This window comes from Lepisosteus platostomus, chromosome 4 (assembly GCF_059453375.1).
Source record: "Lepisosteus platostomus isolate fLepPlt1 chromosome 4, fLepPlt1.hap1, whole genome shotgun sequence".
Classification (NCBI taxonomy): Eukaryota; Metazoa; Chordata; class Actinopteri; order Semionotiformes; family Lepisosteidae; genus Lepisosteus; species Lepisosteus platostomus.
In genome coordinates this window covers 71,463,319-71,479,722 of record NC_142614.1, presented here as the reverse complement: position 1 = coordinate 71,479,722, position 16,404 = coordinate 71,463,319, and the positions used below count along the sequence as shown (strand labels likewise).

The 16,404-nt window shown below is 44.1% G+C and overlaps 1 protein-coding gene across 8 annotated transcripts in view; it reads right to left on the bottom strand.

Annotated features, from left to right (window-relative positions):
• The window catches only part of LOC148673783 (ras-specific guanine nucleotide-releasing factor 2), a 106,974-nt gene that overhangs the window by 48,273 nt on the left and 42,297 nt on the right, over positions 1-16,404 (bottom strand). For 7 of the 8 annotated variants that reach the window (XM_088630613.1, XM_088630609.1, XM_088630610.1 and 4 more), the window contains exons 2-4: positions 8,227-8,333; positions 4,153-4,300; positions 999-1,088 (exon numbers count right to left, since the gene is read on the bottom strand). In XM_088630613.1, coding sequence (XP_088486739.1) covers positions 999-1,088; positions 4,153-4,300; positions 8,227-8,333 — 345 coding nt within the window. Of the gene's footprint in view, positions 1-998; positions 1,089-4,152; positions 4,301-8,226; positions 8,334-16,404 lie in introns of those variants that run through there. The other variant, XM_088630617.1, reaches the window with a different exon arrangement.

Genomic DNA, 16,404 nt, shown 5'->3' with positions numbered 1-16,404 from the left:
ACTGGTCCCCTGCTTGTGGGGGTATAGAGCAAGCTACTCAACCATGCTGTTGAAGCTGATACCCTGGCTTCTTTCAAGAAAAGATCCCCACATCAATTTGCTATTCCCAAACAAACTAGATGGACTTAATGACATCTCATTAGTACCTATCCTTAAGTATTAGGATTTAATTTGTGTGCCATTTTTGTAGCACCATTTCTGTATTGACCGCAGGTTGGCTTGTTGTGACAGAACTGTGAAGGATTTGAACATAACCCTGGGAATTCTGCTTTTAACAAATTGTATGTACAAACGTAATTCACTGATGATGCAACACATTGTATATGGAGTCGCTCCATAAGTCTGCAGCATAGAAACACAGACAGGTCTATCACAATCAGCTGGTTCTGTGCCTGCTACTCTGCCAGGTCTTACCTTCGCATAAGCCTCAAGTTGGAGGGTAAATGGCCGAAGGTTTCATATAAGCTGGGAACATCTAGTGAACATCCTACTTATAGACTCCCAAGAGTGTGGTCATCAGCAAGGGACTCTGTCACTCTTTTTGTCACAACGCTGTTTCTGCTCCTCTGTACTAGTTGTGGTAATGGCCAATGATTAGATGAGTGAGAATCCGAATGGGACACAGGTGGTCCAGCCCAGCCTATTAAAAACCCAACCTACAGGGGTGTTTTCCATTCACGCCGCTCATCGGGGACAATGTATAAGGGTGTTCCAAAGAGATCTGGGAAAAAACTCCAAGACACCTGCAGTTTCAGCAGGTGTTGCAGCGCGCGTTGCATGTGCTTCATGTTTCAAGAAGGAGTTCAACTGATGCCATCTGGATCATGTCAGCAAAATGATTTGAACCTTGAATATCGGGGTCAGCCTGGTACTGGAAATGATGTGATATTTAGTCCATTTTTATTTATTCTTTCTCTCTACCTGGCCTTTCCGTAGATCCTATCTATCTTATCCAAAGCGCGTACTGCACGCACAGAGGAAGGAACACGTCATGCTACCTTTTTAATCTTCTTGATGTCAGGATCTTCTTCCTCTTGATTCCCCTGGTAGGGCCTCATCCTCTCCTTTGTTTTATTAAGGGCAATGATCTAAGGAAAGAAAACACACTGTCATAACTATGGGAGCCAAACACCAAAGCACACATAGAGGAGGAGAGTGAGGCACACCGGCCACCTATTGACACAGCAGACCAGGCTCAGAAGTGAGAAACAGTTTCACTTGCTTCATTCAGGGGCAACTTTAGAAAGGTCCGAGCAGACTCATGTTGCACATGACGTTGTGTTCATTTGGAAATGAAAATTAAAATGGAATTACATCTGTGTAAAACCTGGAAAGCTGAGGACATACAAATACTATACACAATGCAATACACAGTGCAAGCTGGAGCATCAGGAATATGGTAATACTTTCAATACAAATGTTGTAGAAACCAAGCCTGGTTTCCAACCTCTACCAAAATTACCACTACTATCAACTGCAAGACAATAGCAGAAACACAAAGCAAACCAAAAAAAACACAGTTTCAATAATAATGTTTATCAGCCCCTTCATTAAATGAACTTTCACAGCATTTCTGCAAAATCCATACTTTGGAACTGAGACAGATTTGGGAGGAAAGGAAAAAAAAACGTTTTCAGCACGTCCATCAATTTTCAATAACCACTTAACACCTTGGATGAAACCCCAGGCCATTTAAGGTCACACATACACAGGGGACAACTCAGACACAGTATGTCAATTATTTTCGACAGCATGTCTTTGGAATGTGGGAGGGCCCCTGGAGAACATGCAAACTCCACCCCAAGGCAGGCACCCTACAGTAGGCCACAATCATACCCAGGACCCAAGATCTGTGAGAAATACAACGCAAACCAGCACTCTACTGCCTCTTTTCAACACATTTGCATGGCTTTTGCTGGCATCTCCACTCCAAAATCACCAGGCAGTTTTTTAAGAGTGTTTTCAGTATACAGGGAGGGCTTGCCCTCTGCAACACTCCAACACACAATCTGCACAGGAATCATCATACGGGTTCCTCAAGCAGAGACACTTTCTAGCTTTCAGCCAGACGTCTCTGTTTTTATTCCAAAATCAGCACAAACCTTAATATAGTTAATATAGTGTTTTTTGCACCTGTTGAACACCAGTGTAATAATACATGGCACCAAAAAGGCTTATCGGAGCCTCCCTGACCTCTGAGAAGCCAGCAGCACCCCTCTTTGAGAGGTTTCCATGCCCAGAACTTTCCAGCAGCACAATGTCTTCCTGTTTCTGCCCTGTGTGTCATGCCCCACACTCTCCCTCGTAGACGCCGTTACATTCCCAAACCCACTGTTTCACGATCTCATTCCTAATTGAACCCATCACATTCCCACAGGCACCAGATTCCACAAATTCTCACTCCCGGACCAATTATCCAACCACGTCCCTCTCCCTTCAGGATTTAAAGTCCCCTCACGCACCAACCCACGCTCACTATCGAGGAGCCTCCCGTAGTATTCTCTTGTGCGCGGTTCAACCTTTTTGACTGATCTCCTGGTTCCTAATCTTTGCTTCTGCCTTTTTCGACCACGCTCTTTGGATTTCGTTTTCCGGATTGTCTTTCTCGGATTATCCTGGTTACCGGACCATCGACCAAGCTCTTGGATTAGGTGTTTTGGATATTGCCCCTGTGCTACTCTACATTCTGCAGGATTCACGGCTACGCAGAAGGATCCTCCCTGTCTTACCACTGATTCCCTGGCACTGTGTTCTAAAGCATGATTGCGAGACGAGATCCAGAAGAATCCACAGCTCACTAATGAGGAAGGCACTCTGCTTAACCGTTGGAAATTTCCATCAGCAAATAAAGGATGAAGGTATTGATAGCGAGTGCACATGAACTACACCAAGCAGAGATTAAAATCGATTCAACTGCAGCACAAGCATTAGAATATTGTCAGTTATAGGACTTCCACTTTAGATAATAATCTTACTTCCTCCTGAATAACAATCCCTTCTCCTACAGCTATACGCCATCTCTTTATAACCATGAGCAGATCAACGAGATCGGAGGCAATGCTGAATATGGCTGTACAGTAGGTTTGTAAGCAAATCAATGTTTTACATCATTTGTGCCTTAGCAGACACCATATTCCACAGGCTTAAAATATTTGAACAGAAGGAATTTTCATTTTGATTTCTAATGTAATGCTTTCAAAAGATGCATGTGCTTTCTTTCTAGGACAGTGTGGGGCTCTTCTTGGCAATACATGGACTTGTACAGTACATGAGATACAAGGATATGTATACCCAATGCAATTAAGGAGCTTTGAGGAGCCTGGTATTCTGGTGAACACAGGCCTTGTTCAAACCAGCCCATGTTCAGCTGGGCTCAACAGATACCTGCCCAGTAGGGGTCACTGCGGGAAAAAAACCTGAGGAGAGTCAAGTCCCTCTTGCGGTTCCCCTCCAGACCTCATGAGCACTGACGTGTCACGAACAGTTCTTTCCAGACCCTATGCGGACAACACAATCCGGGATGGAGTGAGGAAACACTAGGAAAAAGTCATGCAGGAATCAGGAATGAATACGGGGGGGCGTGTCCAAAGTACGCAGGTGTCCAGGGGGAGTGAGTCTGGGGCAAACAATCCAGGAAGTCCAAACGGGGAATCCAAAAACGAGCATGAGTCCATGGCCAGGAGATCCTTCCAAAACAGACAGGTTAAAAACCTGGGTCGGAACAGGCAGGGGGAACAGGAACAGAAAGTTAAAACCATAACGAAGCCAGACGCATCAGGACCTGGGCTCGCATGATATGGGAATCAATGTAGAGCCTCGATTGAAGTGATCCTCTGGCTTTTAAGGGGGAACTGAAAAGGGGCTGGAATAAGGAACATGTGCGGGGAATGAGGCAGAACGAGGAAGGGCTGGAGCGCCCTTAAGAGGAGGGGTTTGCGATCGTGACAGTTAGCTGTTCACCCCTGAACATGATCAAGTGCAACTGCAAGTCTCAGTTACAGAGGTTGCTCCTCTCCATTGCATGTATTAATGTTGACCTGAGAAACTCTGTATCTTGAAAGGAAGGAGTAAGGCCAGCTGCAAGGGCAATGAGTATATAAATATAATTATCAAAGAACTGTTTAATATTTCCTCCAAAGAGGAACACCATACCTCTGCTTTCAGCCTCTCTATCTCGGTGTCCTGGTCCTCCAGCTGGTGTCTGAGCTGATTTGCCGCCACCTTCTCTGTCTCCACGATCTGCACCAGATGGATGTACTTCTGCATCAGCACCTCCCTCTCAATGATGATGTCAGAATAACTGCAAAATAACAGCGGCAATGATGGCTTAGGACAGAATATGGATGCGTGATTTCAAGACTATTTTGTGTGGTTCAGAAATGAATAGGAATGAGTTCTATTTTTATAAGATCCACCCAACAGTCTAGAAAACTGTTACTCACTCCTGGTCCTGTTGCAAATCCTACAGTATACACATTGGAAATTTATTTCATTGGTCTACGCTTATCTGTAATGTTCGCCAACCTGAGAAATCACAAATGTGGTACAGGACAGTACCAAATACACATTGTAACTCTCTTTAATGTCTCACAAGACCGTGGAAATTTCTGCAGTATCTCATACAGAATGAAATAATACAGAGATCAGAGGGCATACTCAGGAGCGCAGATGAATCAGAATTAAGTAGGTAGTGTCATAATTTATTTCATCCTTTATTCCGCAGTAAAAGGGTAAAGTCTGTCCGAGGGTGATGGGGCCACAGCTCCTCCTGGTTTCTGTAGCATTGCAAGGAACAGAAAGCATGTATCTCCCCCTCCCCCTGGGGATTAGAATATCTCAAGGAGTAAGTCAGTAGGTCCCTTTTCAGGCCATAAGGTCCATGGGGAATGGGGGGCAAGGGCCACCATTTTACTTGACCATCCAACTCTGGAGGTGGATGTGATGTGGTCAGCATCACGCTCCGGCCGGCCTATTACCCCTGGAAGGATTAACTCCCAGTACTCATTTGGAAAGCAGGCTGAGTGGACCTGGGAGCTGACTGGAAGGAATTAGAGCAAGCTGCATCGCTTGCCCCTACCTGGAATTGAATTGAATTGAACTGAATTTCAATTTCAATGTAATTCAATTGATTTTTATATAGTGCCTTTCACAACAAGGTTGCCCCAAGGCGCTAAAGGATTGATCCCCAAGGATTGAACCCAGGACCTTCCAGTCAGGAGCTAGACACCCTTGACGTCCCATCTCAAGGAGTACTTCTTAGAAATCCCCTCCACTTGATGGACAGGAGCAGCTGGGGAAAAGCACCATGCTCAGGGTTTGCAGCAGGGACTCGAACCCACAACCCGCCAGTCATGGGTCCAAGAACTGACCCACTGTGCCACCCCCTTATTCCACAGTAGGAAAGAAGAAATAGAAATTGTCATCCATTTATCCACATGGAAGCCCCCAGATTCTCAAGATCCTTTACAAAACCCTCCAGTGAAACGTTTAGATTGATAAGACAGCAATATCAGAGCTTTTGCTCTACATAAAGTATGAGAATTGTATTTTGTATTGTATTTCACGCTTGATGGAAGCCCTTTTCTGAGATTTCCTGAATGCAGCCACAAGGAAAAACTCTTTAGTCTTTAGTATGGAAGAGTACAGTGCTTCTACAGTATAATAAGCACAAAGGTGAATGGCGAAATTTAATTATAAAATTTGGAAGTTTGTTATCCAAATAGAAGACAAACTTCACAATCAAAACAGCTACAGCACAAGCCAAAAATATGATCTCATACAAACCTCTTGCAAAGAATTATGTATATCACAGACTCAGAAACTACAAAATAAAACACTTTTGATATGTTAATGCCAGTCCACTTCAAAAGAAAATCTTTCACAACAGCCTCAGGTTATTCCTAAATAGGTAGCGGTGTGATAGAAAAGCTCATTCAGTTTCGAAACACTTAACCTTTACATCAAATGGCCTTCATTAAAACAAACAAAGCAGTCATGATATGATAAATATTTTTTTCCTTTCAGGTGGAGTACTGTATGTCTTCTTTACAGCCCCCAGGACAGCCCAGAATTTTGGCCAATACAGCTTGAAACTGCGTGGCCTTTAATGGCACGTCTTGCTCTATTATGAGTGCAGAAGTTATTCATGATTAAAACATTAAAAAAATAATCTGCAATAAAAGGGGGGATTCACACTGATACCGAAAAAGCATGCCGTCCAGCCTTATTGCTGAGAGTATGATCTCTCAGCTCATTCTGGTAAATGTCACTGGGACTCTTGAAAAGGGCACGTCCTCTCATCAGATTTGCCTGTTTCATGCCAAAGCTAGATATTTATCTTGAATGTGTCCTGGGTGTGGTGTGGCTGCCAGCATCATTTTCAGCTACGATGCTCTACTGTGTCTGTATGATGAAACGTAAATAAATCGCAAGGGAACACCTGATGCACACCCTTTAAAACCTAATTGCTCTGCTTAACACAGGTTACCAGTGCTGACGAACAAAATAAAAGCTAGGCCTCGTCCCTCCTTGGTTTGGACATAAAGCGTGCCAGTCCACTCTTGGAAAAAAAAAATCTTCTCCTTGTAACTTCTCGGCTTCTCACTTGCTCCTCCCCCCGACATCTCTGCTCCCTGCTTCTTTTCACCTCCCTGTCTGTGATGGCTGCAGTCTCAAGCATACTTGTCAGGATCCAGCCCGCTCACCCCTGGCAAGGGTCGAACTCGCTACACCTGTCAGCCACAGCCCTTGTGACCACAGTCCTACTGTAGGAGCTCTAGGGAGCGACTGTATCAGAGCATCACACGCGCCCTGTTCCCTATTTTTTCCATTGTGTATCTCTAACATTTAAAAAATATCCAGCCTGATCTGACTTTTTGACTTTGGATCTTTTGTTACGGGACAGGGTGCGAGTTTGGATGTTGGGCATGCTCATTTGATATCACACCCGAATCAACTTTTTATTGCCCGGAACTCCCTCAGTCTTGTAAGTCTGAAGCTGGTGGTAGCCATTCAGCCAGACTCCTCATATCAGAGCCAGGCCAGAGCTCACCGCCTGTCATACCGTGGAGGAAAATCTGATCCATCTGACAGCTCTGCTTAGGATTGTTTCATTTCTGCTCTGAATCAGTCCAGCAGTGTCGGCTCAAGGCATTTAATACAGACAAGACAGGCAGCTTAACGCCACAATGAAAAAGGAGCAGAGCTTGTAAACAACCTGCAGTCCTGCTTTTTCTATAATGAAAGGGAACTGGGACCAGCTGTTGTTGTCATGAGATGGCTTTTAATTGTGTGACAAACTCATTTATGACTTTACAACTAGGTTGCCTTTCAGAGAGTGGAATTGTATTATCTTTATCTATCGATCTAGCTGTCTGCCTGTCCTTTCTCTAGGCATTAGAACAATTTGAGATTTTGCGATTTGAGTCACTTTACCGACACCTATCGAATAGTGAAATATTCTGTCACAGAATGCTTCGATGACTGGGTGTCGAACATAAATACGAGCAGACATTAGTTTTTCTGGTGGGGGTTTCATGTCAGTCTGGAAAGGGCCTTGGGTTACGGGCTCTTTAGAAAACTCGGTCTACAGTATAGGATTCTACAATTCCTCTGCTCAGCACTAATAGTTGTTTATGACCATTTTCTGCTCCACAATCTGAAAATACTTTTTTCCAACAGAGGCAGTAAATTATTTCTAACAGCTCGGCTGTTCCAAGCATCATCAGAAAAAAGAGCCCGAACCCAGTGTGTAACTGCACTGTCACTCAGTGAGGAAGAGAAAGGGCTTGAAGTGACTCCCAATACAAGTTTTTCACAGCCTGTTGATTTTGATGGTAGATTGTTTGTCTCCGCGGGAAGGATTTCCAGGCACAACGGGAAACACATGACATTTTTTGGAGGGCAAAAGAACTGCCTGCATTTAATTTTGTGGTTCAAAAAAGCATTTTCAGCTTTTTAAAGAGGAAAGTGCAGAATCAACCTCGTATATGATCTAAAGTGAAAATGCCATTTTTGATACCCTCACAACACAGACATTAAAGTCTCACATGTAACAGTATCAAAACTGTGAAACAGGGCCTGTCTTCAGATTTCAGATTTTTTAGGATGTATCTCTAGAATGACACACCTCACAACATATTAAAAAGAAGATTAGAAAGATGATATTTATATGTTGAAATAAACAGTCTCGTCCTCATCCCCCCCCCCCCCGTGTTCCCAGCATACCTTGCCTGCTGAATGGCTTCCACCCACTCCTCACAATCGGTTTCCTCCTCGGTCCGCAGCTCCAGGGGCTTCTGCCCATCGTGGCCGAAGGTGATGGTGAAATAGTGCTGCAAGAGAAAAGGGACCGCTGTCAGAGTCCCAGAAACAGCCCTGCTGGGGCGCCGCTGGGGCGATGTGGGGGAGCCCTCACGGCCACTCGTCCCCAGCGACAGTGCCAGCCATTCACAGCGACACACACACACCGCCTTACCGCAACACTGTCCTGACGCGATGTGGTGATGGCGATATGTACTCAACACCCAAATGACCCACAGTAGAACAGTGAAACACCCCAGAATACGTACAGCTGCACGGTCAAATCACCATCTCTCGTGTGATGCCAAACCCCCCCACAACAGGAGACCAGGAAATGCAAGCATTTGTAAAAATAATTTTAATTCTGTACGGTTCAACCTTAATACTGCCGCAGTGATATTAAATCCTATCGTGATCGAAAACAATTCAATTCAGCCGTAAGGATAGAAGTGGAAACTATGTGGAAGTACCTATTTAAACCTGAGAACAGGAGGTGCTTCTTTATGCAATGGATTGTGGGAGCGTGGAACAAGTTACCCACTGCACCTACTGACGGGTTCTCTGCATCATTGTGGTCCCATTACATTGGACAGGCACAGTACACTGTACCTCTGCTCCATCCATCTGTTTTTCTAACTGCTTCTTCCAGTTCAGGGTCACTGGGGGGGAGGTCCCCCAGCAAGCCACAGGCAAAGGGCAAGATACACCCTGGATGGGACACCATCACAGGGCATAGAGACACAGACACGCACACACTGACCCCAGGGCCAATCTTCCCAGACCCCGATTAACCTGCCAGTATGTTTGTGGACCACGGGAGGAAACCAGAGCACCTGGAGGAAACCCACATGAACACGGGGAGAACATGCCAACTCCACACGGACAGCACCCCATGTCTGGAATTGAACCTATCCATATATCAGTTCCTCTTTTACCTAATTCACTGTTTCTGCACTGTATTCTCCACGGCATGAACGGCTGATTTCCATCATGTACAACCACTAAAATAAAAAAAAAAAACCATCCAGATACGCCTCTCATTTGGAACTGTTTTAAATTCTAACACTTGTAAATAATCTTGTATTACTGAAATGAGGACTCAGGAAATAAGTGGATCCACTGTCTCAATCCGGCCGCACGAAACGCAGTCCTGGCGCAGTGGCATGGACTCTGTGTGGCAACACCTGGAATCTGTGGTTTACAGCCCAAAACCAAACCATATTGCAGCACTAAAGGAGAGCACGAGGAATGCCAGCTCTCAGATCAGTATTTTTATGTCGGTGGAATCATTCAAGAATCATTATGCATATGGATGTTAATAGTAGCCAATCTGAATAGAAAATAAAATAATGATATATTGTTTAATTTTCCATATGGGTCCAGACTTCTGATACAGCCTGTATATACTGTAGCTCATTGAACAAAAACTGAAATATGGTTTGCGCATAAAAATGGTTAATACAATCTTTCTCTTTACAGTACTTCACATATACAGAAAAATAGTCATTTATAAACAGAGAAGAGGTACATTATCCTTGCACCAGTAATTTTGCTTTAGGTTAATTGTTATTAGGTATCATAAATAATTAGCAAAGCTGTTCAAACATCTCTGTGGGAAAATTACCGCATTGGTATTTCAATGCATTTTTTCCTTTATTTTTCTAATTACATTTTTAATGCATTTATTGGCATTACTATATTTTTGTTTCAATGCTTTCATGACCAAGGTCTCTATCAATAGTTTCTAATCAATACACATCTAGCAGAATACAGTATACTGTATACAGCACTGCTAGCCCACTTGAACTCGTATATTTCTGTAACATCAGAGTAATAGTGTATGGGGTTTGGCAAGTGGCATTTAAAAACACAGAGCCCACAGGGCTGGAAAGTTTTCTTCTTTTAATTTATTTTTGTATGGGTGGATACACACCTGCCTCATGTACTGTATGTACACGTCTACCAATGTCACCAGTCCCTGTGCGGCAGAAACATCAGCGCAAGATGTTTCATGGAGTCCCATTTGTTCTTCAGACAAAATCTACCGTCAGTCAGAGGCAGTATTTAAAAGACGTCTGGTTTCCCTCATTGACTTTGCAACCTAAAAGCTTGTCACCTTTCGTCAGCAGAAGTTCTATCTGCTCATAGCCCTTTGGGATGAAAAAGTCTTTGAACAGAATTTTCACATTCATAAACCCCTCCTCTTCAGGGCGCTCCAGCCCTTCCTTGTTTTTCACTCACCTCCCGCACCTGCTCCCTGTTCCAGCCCCCTTTTCAGTTCCCCTTAAAAGCCAGACGCCTACTCTGTTCTGGGCTCTGCATTGGTTTCTGTACCAGGCGAGTCCGGGACCTGGAAGCGCCTGGTCCCGTCAAGTTTTTAGTTTCTGTTCCCGACCCTGTTCCTGTTTTTAACCCCGTTTGTCTTGGATGGACCGCCCAGCTTTGGACTTTTGCCTCTTCTTGGATTCCCCTTTGGACACAGTTTTGGACTGTTTGCCTCGGCCACACCTCCCCCGAACACCAGCGCACCATGGACACGCCCCCTCTTTTCATTCCCGACTCCCGCATGCTTTTTCCCCATGTTTTCCTCACTCAACCCCGGATCGTGTCGTCTGCATAGGGTCCTGAAAGAATGCTTTCGTTACAATAACACTCGGATACTAGTACTGCAGACCCTTCCAAAATCCTTTTTAAGGTCATTTGCTGCTTATCCTGCTGTTCGGGAATCAGTAAAGAGAAAAGCACCAGTCACATTCCGGGGCTTATGGGAATGACCTAATGACAGGCTTAAAGAACCCAAGAAGCCGAGTATTTCAAATCTTCAAAAACACTGAATCAACAGTGACACACAAACCAAAAGGCACAAGTGGAAACTACATGGAAATGCAGTTAAAACCAAAAAAATAATGTACTTCATTATTTCAATGGTTTTGGGAGTATGGAAAAAGTTACCTAGCCATGTTGCTGAAGCTGATATCCTGGATTCCTTCAAGACACAGCTGAATGTTTCCACCCAAACAGGCAGGATGGCCAAATGGCTTCCTCTGCTTTGTAACTGCTCTTGCGTTCTTAAAACAACGGGAAATTACAAAGCCTCTATCACAATGCAGGGCTCTTCACAACGGAGTCCCAGTTCAGCCAATGAAATATAGGGTCTGGAAAGACACAAAACGGACTTTAACGCAGACCCAAATAAGACATTTTACACAGCCCTTCAAGATTTTACAATAAGCTGTAACGTGGTAAAGCTATAAAATGGTGCTGAATGACGAAGAGGAATTAGATAGGGTTCAACTTCAAATACACCCACCGCCCCAGAATATGTGAAGCTCCAATTCTGAAAGTCTTTAGATAACCCGAATCTTACCTAAGTCAGAAGCAACCCTCTCTTAGCAATTGCGAGACTACTGTTCGGTATGGAGAATTAACCATGCCCAAAGTTGCAGCGATCCACCTTACTTTTCCTAACTGTGCTGGCAAGTGAGGAAGAAGCGTCAAGAGTTGCAGGCTCATTGGGATTAATTGTCCTTAGGAAGTGTGTGTGCTAATAACAGAGGGGGGGCTAGAGAGCCAGAGAGAGTGTAGCAGCTGCTGGGAGGTCAAGAGACAGAGAGAGAGATGGGAAAATTCTCCCATTTCTACAGAGAGAAGTGAAATAACAGGGGATGAAATAAATCTTTTTAAAACCCTATAATTAGTCTAATCAAACAACAAACACATCTTACACAGAACAGTAAATAATTGAACACTGGAGAATTGCAGAACAAATGTATAGATACTGTACTCGATACCGGCATCCCGTCCCTACACCTTACACAGTACTGCTCAGTAAACAAACACAAAATAAAACGGACTGCAAATAAAAATAAGACAGCCACTCGGGTGCTTTCCTGACATGATGTCAACACACGTGCGTCACCACACCTGATGCGCAATGCGAGGGGAGACTGAAGCACCACACAGAGGCCAGGCGGAGAGCTGCTCGCGTTTACTCCTCCGCGGGAAGAACCAGCTGCGCTCCTCGCTCTTTACACTAGTGACAGACTTTCCGGAACCCGAAAGGTTTGTCATGGGACCCATGGGAGGTTTTTGACAACGAGTCGAGCCTTAGGTAACCAGAGGAAAGGCTGCAAAGAGGGGTTACGGGCTGTTCCTGACAATAGCTTGCCACAACCACCAAAATAAAAGGACATTAAATTCACCGTCATGAGGGGCCCGTTTGACACAACCAGCTTATTTGTTCGGCTCTACCAGTCCACAAGGAGAGAATAAGACAAAAAAATCATTCAAAATGCATCTAGCACGAATTCATGAAGTAATATAAAGTGCAAAAAATAGCTCACTGACTTTGCCAACTATAAACTTGTGATCTTTCTCAAGCTGAAGCCAAGAGAGCAGATTGCTCCTCAGGCTTGACAGAGAGATCACCGGCAGGGCTGTCAGCTTTTTATTACTGAAGCTCCTCCCCCTTCCCCCCCAGGTACCACCCATTAGTCTCTTAAAGACATACCGCTCCTTTACATAGACTTTTCCAAACAACAGTGATACGCAAAATCACCCTTCTCCACACAAATGCCCCTAATGTTTTAGATTTGAGGTTTTCTTAAGATTTGTTTTTGCAACATTGTAATTCATGGAAAAATGGTTGAACACTAGTGTTTTTAAAAGGCTTGGGGTAACAAGCTTTCCTCCAGGCACTAGAGGGCGCTGTGGAAATAGGGGAGAAGCCAGCCAAATACTATTTCCCAGGCTTGATCTTCTTGACCGAACATGTTCTCACCTATGAAGTTCCTCTTCTTTATTTTCCTTTCCCAGCCTGATGCTGCCAAAACACCACAAGTTTTCCGAAAGGTTTGTGCACAGTTTCTTTGGTAAAAAAATTGAAATAAAAGAAAAGAAAGGTAAAAGGTAAAAGAAAAGGTAAAAGAAATGAATAAAGAAAAAATGATTTCCCAAAGAGTGGCATCCCATCACACTGCGTTGTGACATAATCAATTAACTACCAAACGGGCAAGATAGGATGACTTTGCCGTTATTTGTAACCTTCTGTAATGAAAGCGTTCTTTACGGACCCTATGCAGACGACACAATCTGGTGTAGAGTGAGGAAAACACAGGGAAAAAAGCATGCAGGGCTCAGAAATGAAAACGGGGGGCGTGTCCGTGGTGCTGTGATGTTCGGGGGAGGTGTGGCCGAGGCAAACTGTCCAAAACTGAGTCAGAAGGGGAATCCGAGACAAGGCAAAAGTCCAGAGCCGGGCGGTCCATCCGAGATGAAGACAAAAACAGGAACTGGGTCGGAACTGGCACAGAACAGGAACAGGAACTAAAAACTTGACGGGACCAGGCGCTCCAGGTCCTGGACTCGCCTGGTACAGGAACCAGTGCAGAGGCCAGAACAGAGTGAGCGCCTTTTATAGGACGGGGGGCAGGAACCTGAGGCAGGCGCAGGGGATGAGTACTGAACTAGGAAGGGCTGGAGCGTCCTTAAGAGGAGGGGTTTAGGATCGTGACATCTTCCTTATGTTTTCTTGGCTGCTGAAGCCAGAGTTAATTGTCTTCATGTTCTACCTGACTTCGTCTTGGGATGGCAGCTGCTTGGAAGAGTTTCAGTTGAAGTTAGTTACTTTATTTTGTTTTAATTACTTTGAAGCTCCATAATTCTTAGCTACCGTAGCACGCCATGTCACATTTATTTTCTATCCATAAAATCGCATATTGCAACTTCATACAGTATCTAAATTCCTTGTGCTATCACATAAAGATATAAAGACACTTGGGTGTGCTATTTTTAAAACTTCTAACTTCCAGTATCAAAGACATATTTTATACTTGTGTTAAAATTTAGGGAACACCAACTAACTCCACAGAAAACGAATCACTAAACTGAAATTATCCTTTATACCACTATATATTACAGTTCTCACTCTTCCCCCACCCCCCCATAGTCACCTGAGCTCAGTCCCTAAGAGACACTAAATTGCACCAGTTCACAATCAAAAAGGACTTATAAGAAAGTCCTTATGTATAAGGCAGCAGGCATTCTGTAGGTACAAAAGGAAAACCAACATTCATCCACCAAAAAAACCTCTGGATCCCAGAAGAAAACTACCACCTGCCACCTCCCACAACAAACCTAAAGGAACCCAGAAAACTAACTAACTGAAAATAACACATTACACCTAACACAATATATTAAATATTCATTAAAATACACATTTTCCTTAAAAACAATTTTACGGTTTGGGTTATTGCCTTGAAATGAGAGCTGTAGTCCCAGTTTCTCAGACTGGTTGTGAAATCTTGGTGACAAAATAAATGGACTGACGGTGTGGGACTGCAGGAGGCGTGCGCAGTGTGGAGGTGGAGCCTGTGTCTAAGGGTGAACCGTTGCCTTGACAACCACAACTGAGGGGGTTAGTTGTGGATGGGAGCTGTTTGAGAGCCCACTGAGCACTGCCCCTGAGGGACCAGCGGGCAGGACCTCGGGCCTGAGGTACAGCAGCTGCAGCTGAGAGAGGGGACATCTGGGACTAGCTCCCCTATAGTACGTGCGAGGCTAAGCTGTGATGAGAGAGAGCCGGGTTTGAAGCAGGTGGAAGACGCTGCTGGCGCGACTACCCGGAGAGAGAGAAGAATCATCCAAATGCTGCAACAAACAAAAATACCCCCCCCCTCCCCCCTGCAAGGGGAGAAGATTACTGCGACAGTCCCGGAGGGGACTGTGGAGAAGGAGCGTAAGGAGCTTTTTTTCTCCTCCTTTCCTGTCCCAACGTGTCTGTTTTCAGGTCTCGCTCTTTTCCTCCAGCCCAAACAGGGTTAGTCCAGTCCAAGCTGTGTATTTTTCCTTTCAAACGGGGCATTGACTTTTACCGGTGTACGCTGTGGCTCTTCCCAAAAACCTGCACTGGTAGAACGGTATCACAGAGTTTTACGAATTAAACACAAAATGGTGAGCTTGGTAAAAGCACTGTACAGTAACCATGTTGTCATTTCATTGTAGTTTGAAATACATTCATTAATATTGATTCTTTATAACCCCTAAATATAAAAACAGTGTTGCAGTGCACCTCCAGCCCAGAAGAGGGCACTGTGGGAAAAGGCCTTTGGCCGACTAGAGGCTCTTTCACAGGGTTTAAATTTGGCCCTGACTGATGGTGAGTTTTTGACTGTCAGACTGTTAAACCAGGTGTTTGAAACTAATGAGTATCTGCCACTAAAAAACAATTCATTGCTCACCCAGCTATCTCATTCCCATTTTGCCCATTGTGTTTTTCTCCCTTCTGACCTACTGCATACTACAAACCAAAAGGTAAGTACTAAATTGGTTTGTTTTTTCATTTGTTTTACAGGCCTGCAAAAGGCCCATCACACTATACTTGTATAATGTATGAGTAACAGTGATTGCAATACACACCAATTAATTTATACAGTAACATATTTGCACATGCTGAATGAAGAATAGCAGGCTTGTGTTTGAGGTATCCAGAAATGTTCTGAGAAGCTGGATAGCAGCATGGAGCAGTGATCAGGTTCAAATCCTGGCTGGGACCCTACCTCACTCAAACTGCCCCAGTAAATGTCTTAATGTATAAATGGGTTTCCAGGGCTGCCTTTGTGAGACTTCTTTAAAACATAAAACAATCACCAGGAAAGTGGGGCAACAAAGTACAGAACGAAAGCCAATGACCAAGGAAACAGCTACACCTCAAGACCAGTACACGAAGACCATCAGCTCTTGTGACCATTGAGAGGACGAGGTTGCCAATAGCTACTGTAGTGATTGCTCTCTTTATAACCTGGTGCTCTCTTCAAGTGGGTGTGTTATAAATTTAAGAGGCAAAAGGAAAACAAAATGAACTGAATTTCCAATATGGGACCACAGTATCTGCAGGTAGATTTGTATGGACCAAAAGAAGCGAACCAGACCAGCAATGATACTATGCCAAACCTTTTCCATGGGCTAAAGTGAGTACAGAATTTTATATCTGTGCAGTAAATGATATTACATCAAGCTACATGAGTTGATGTTCAACACTTGTCAGTAACACTATATATCTGACGAAGGAATGATATACCATATGTTTGTGTCCAATAAAAGCAT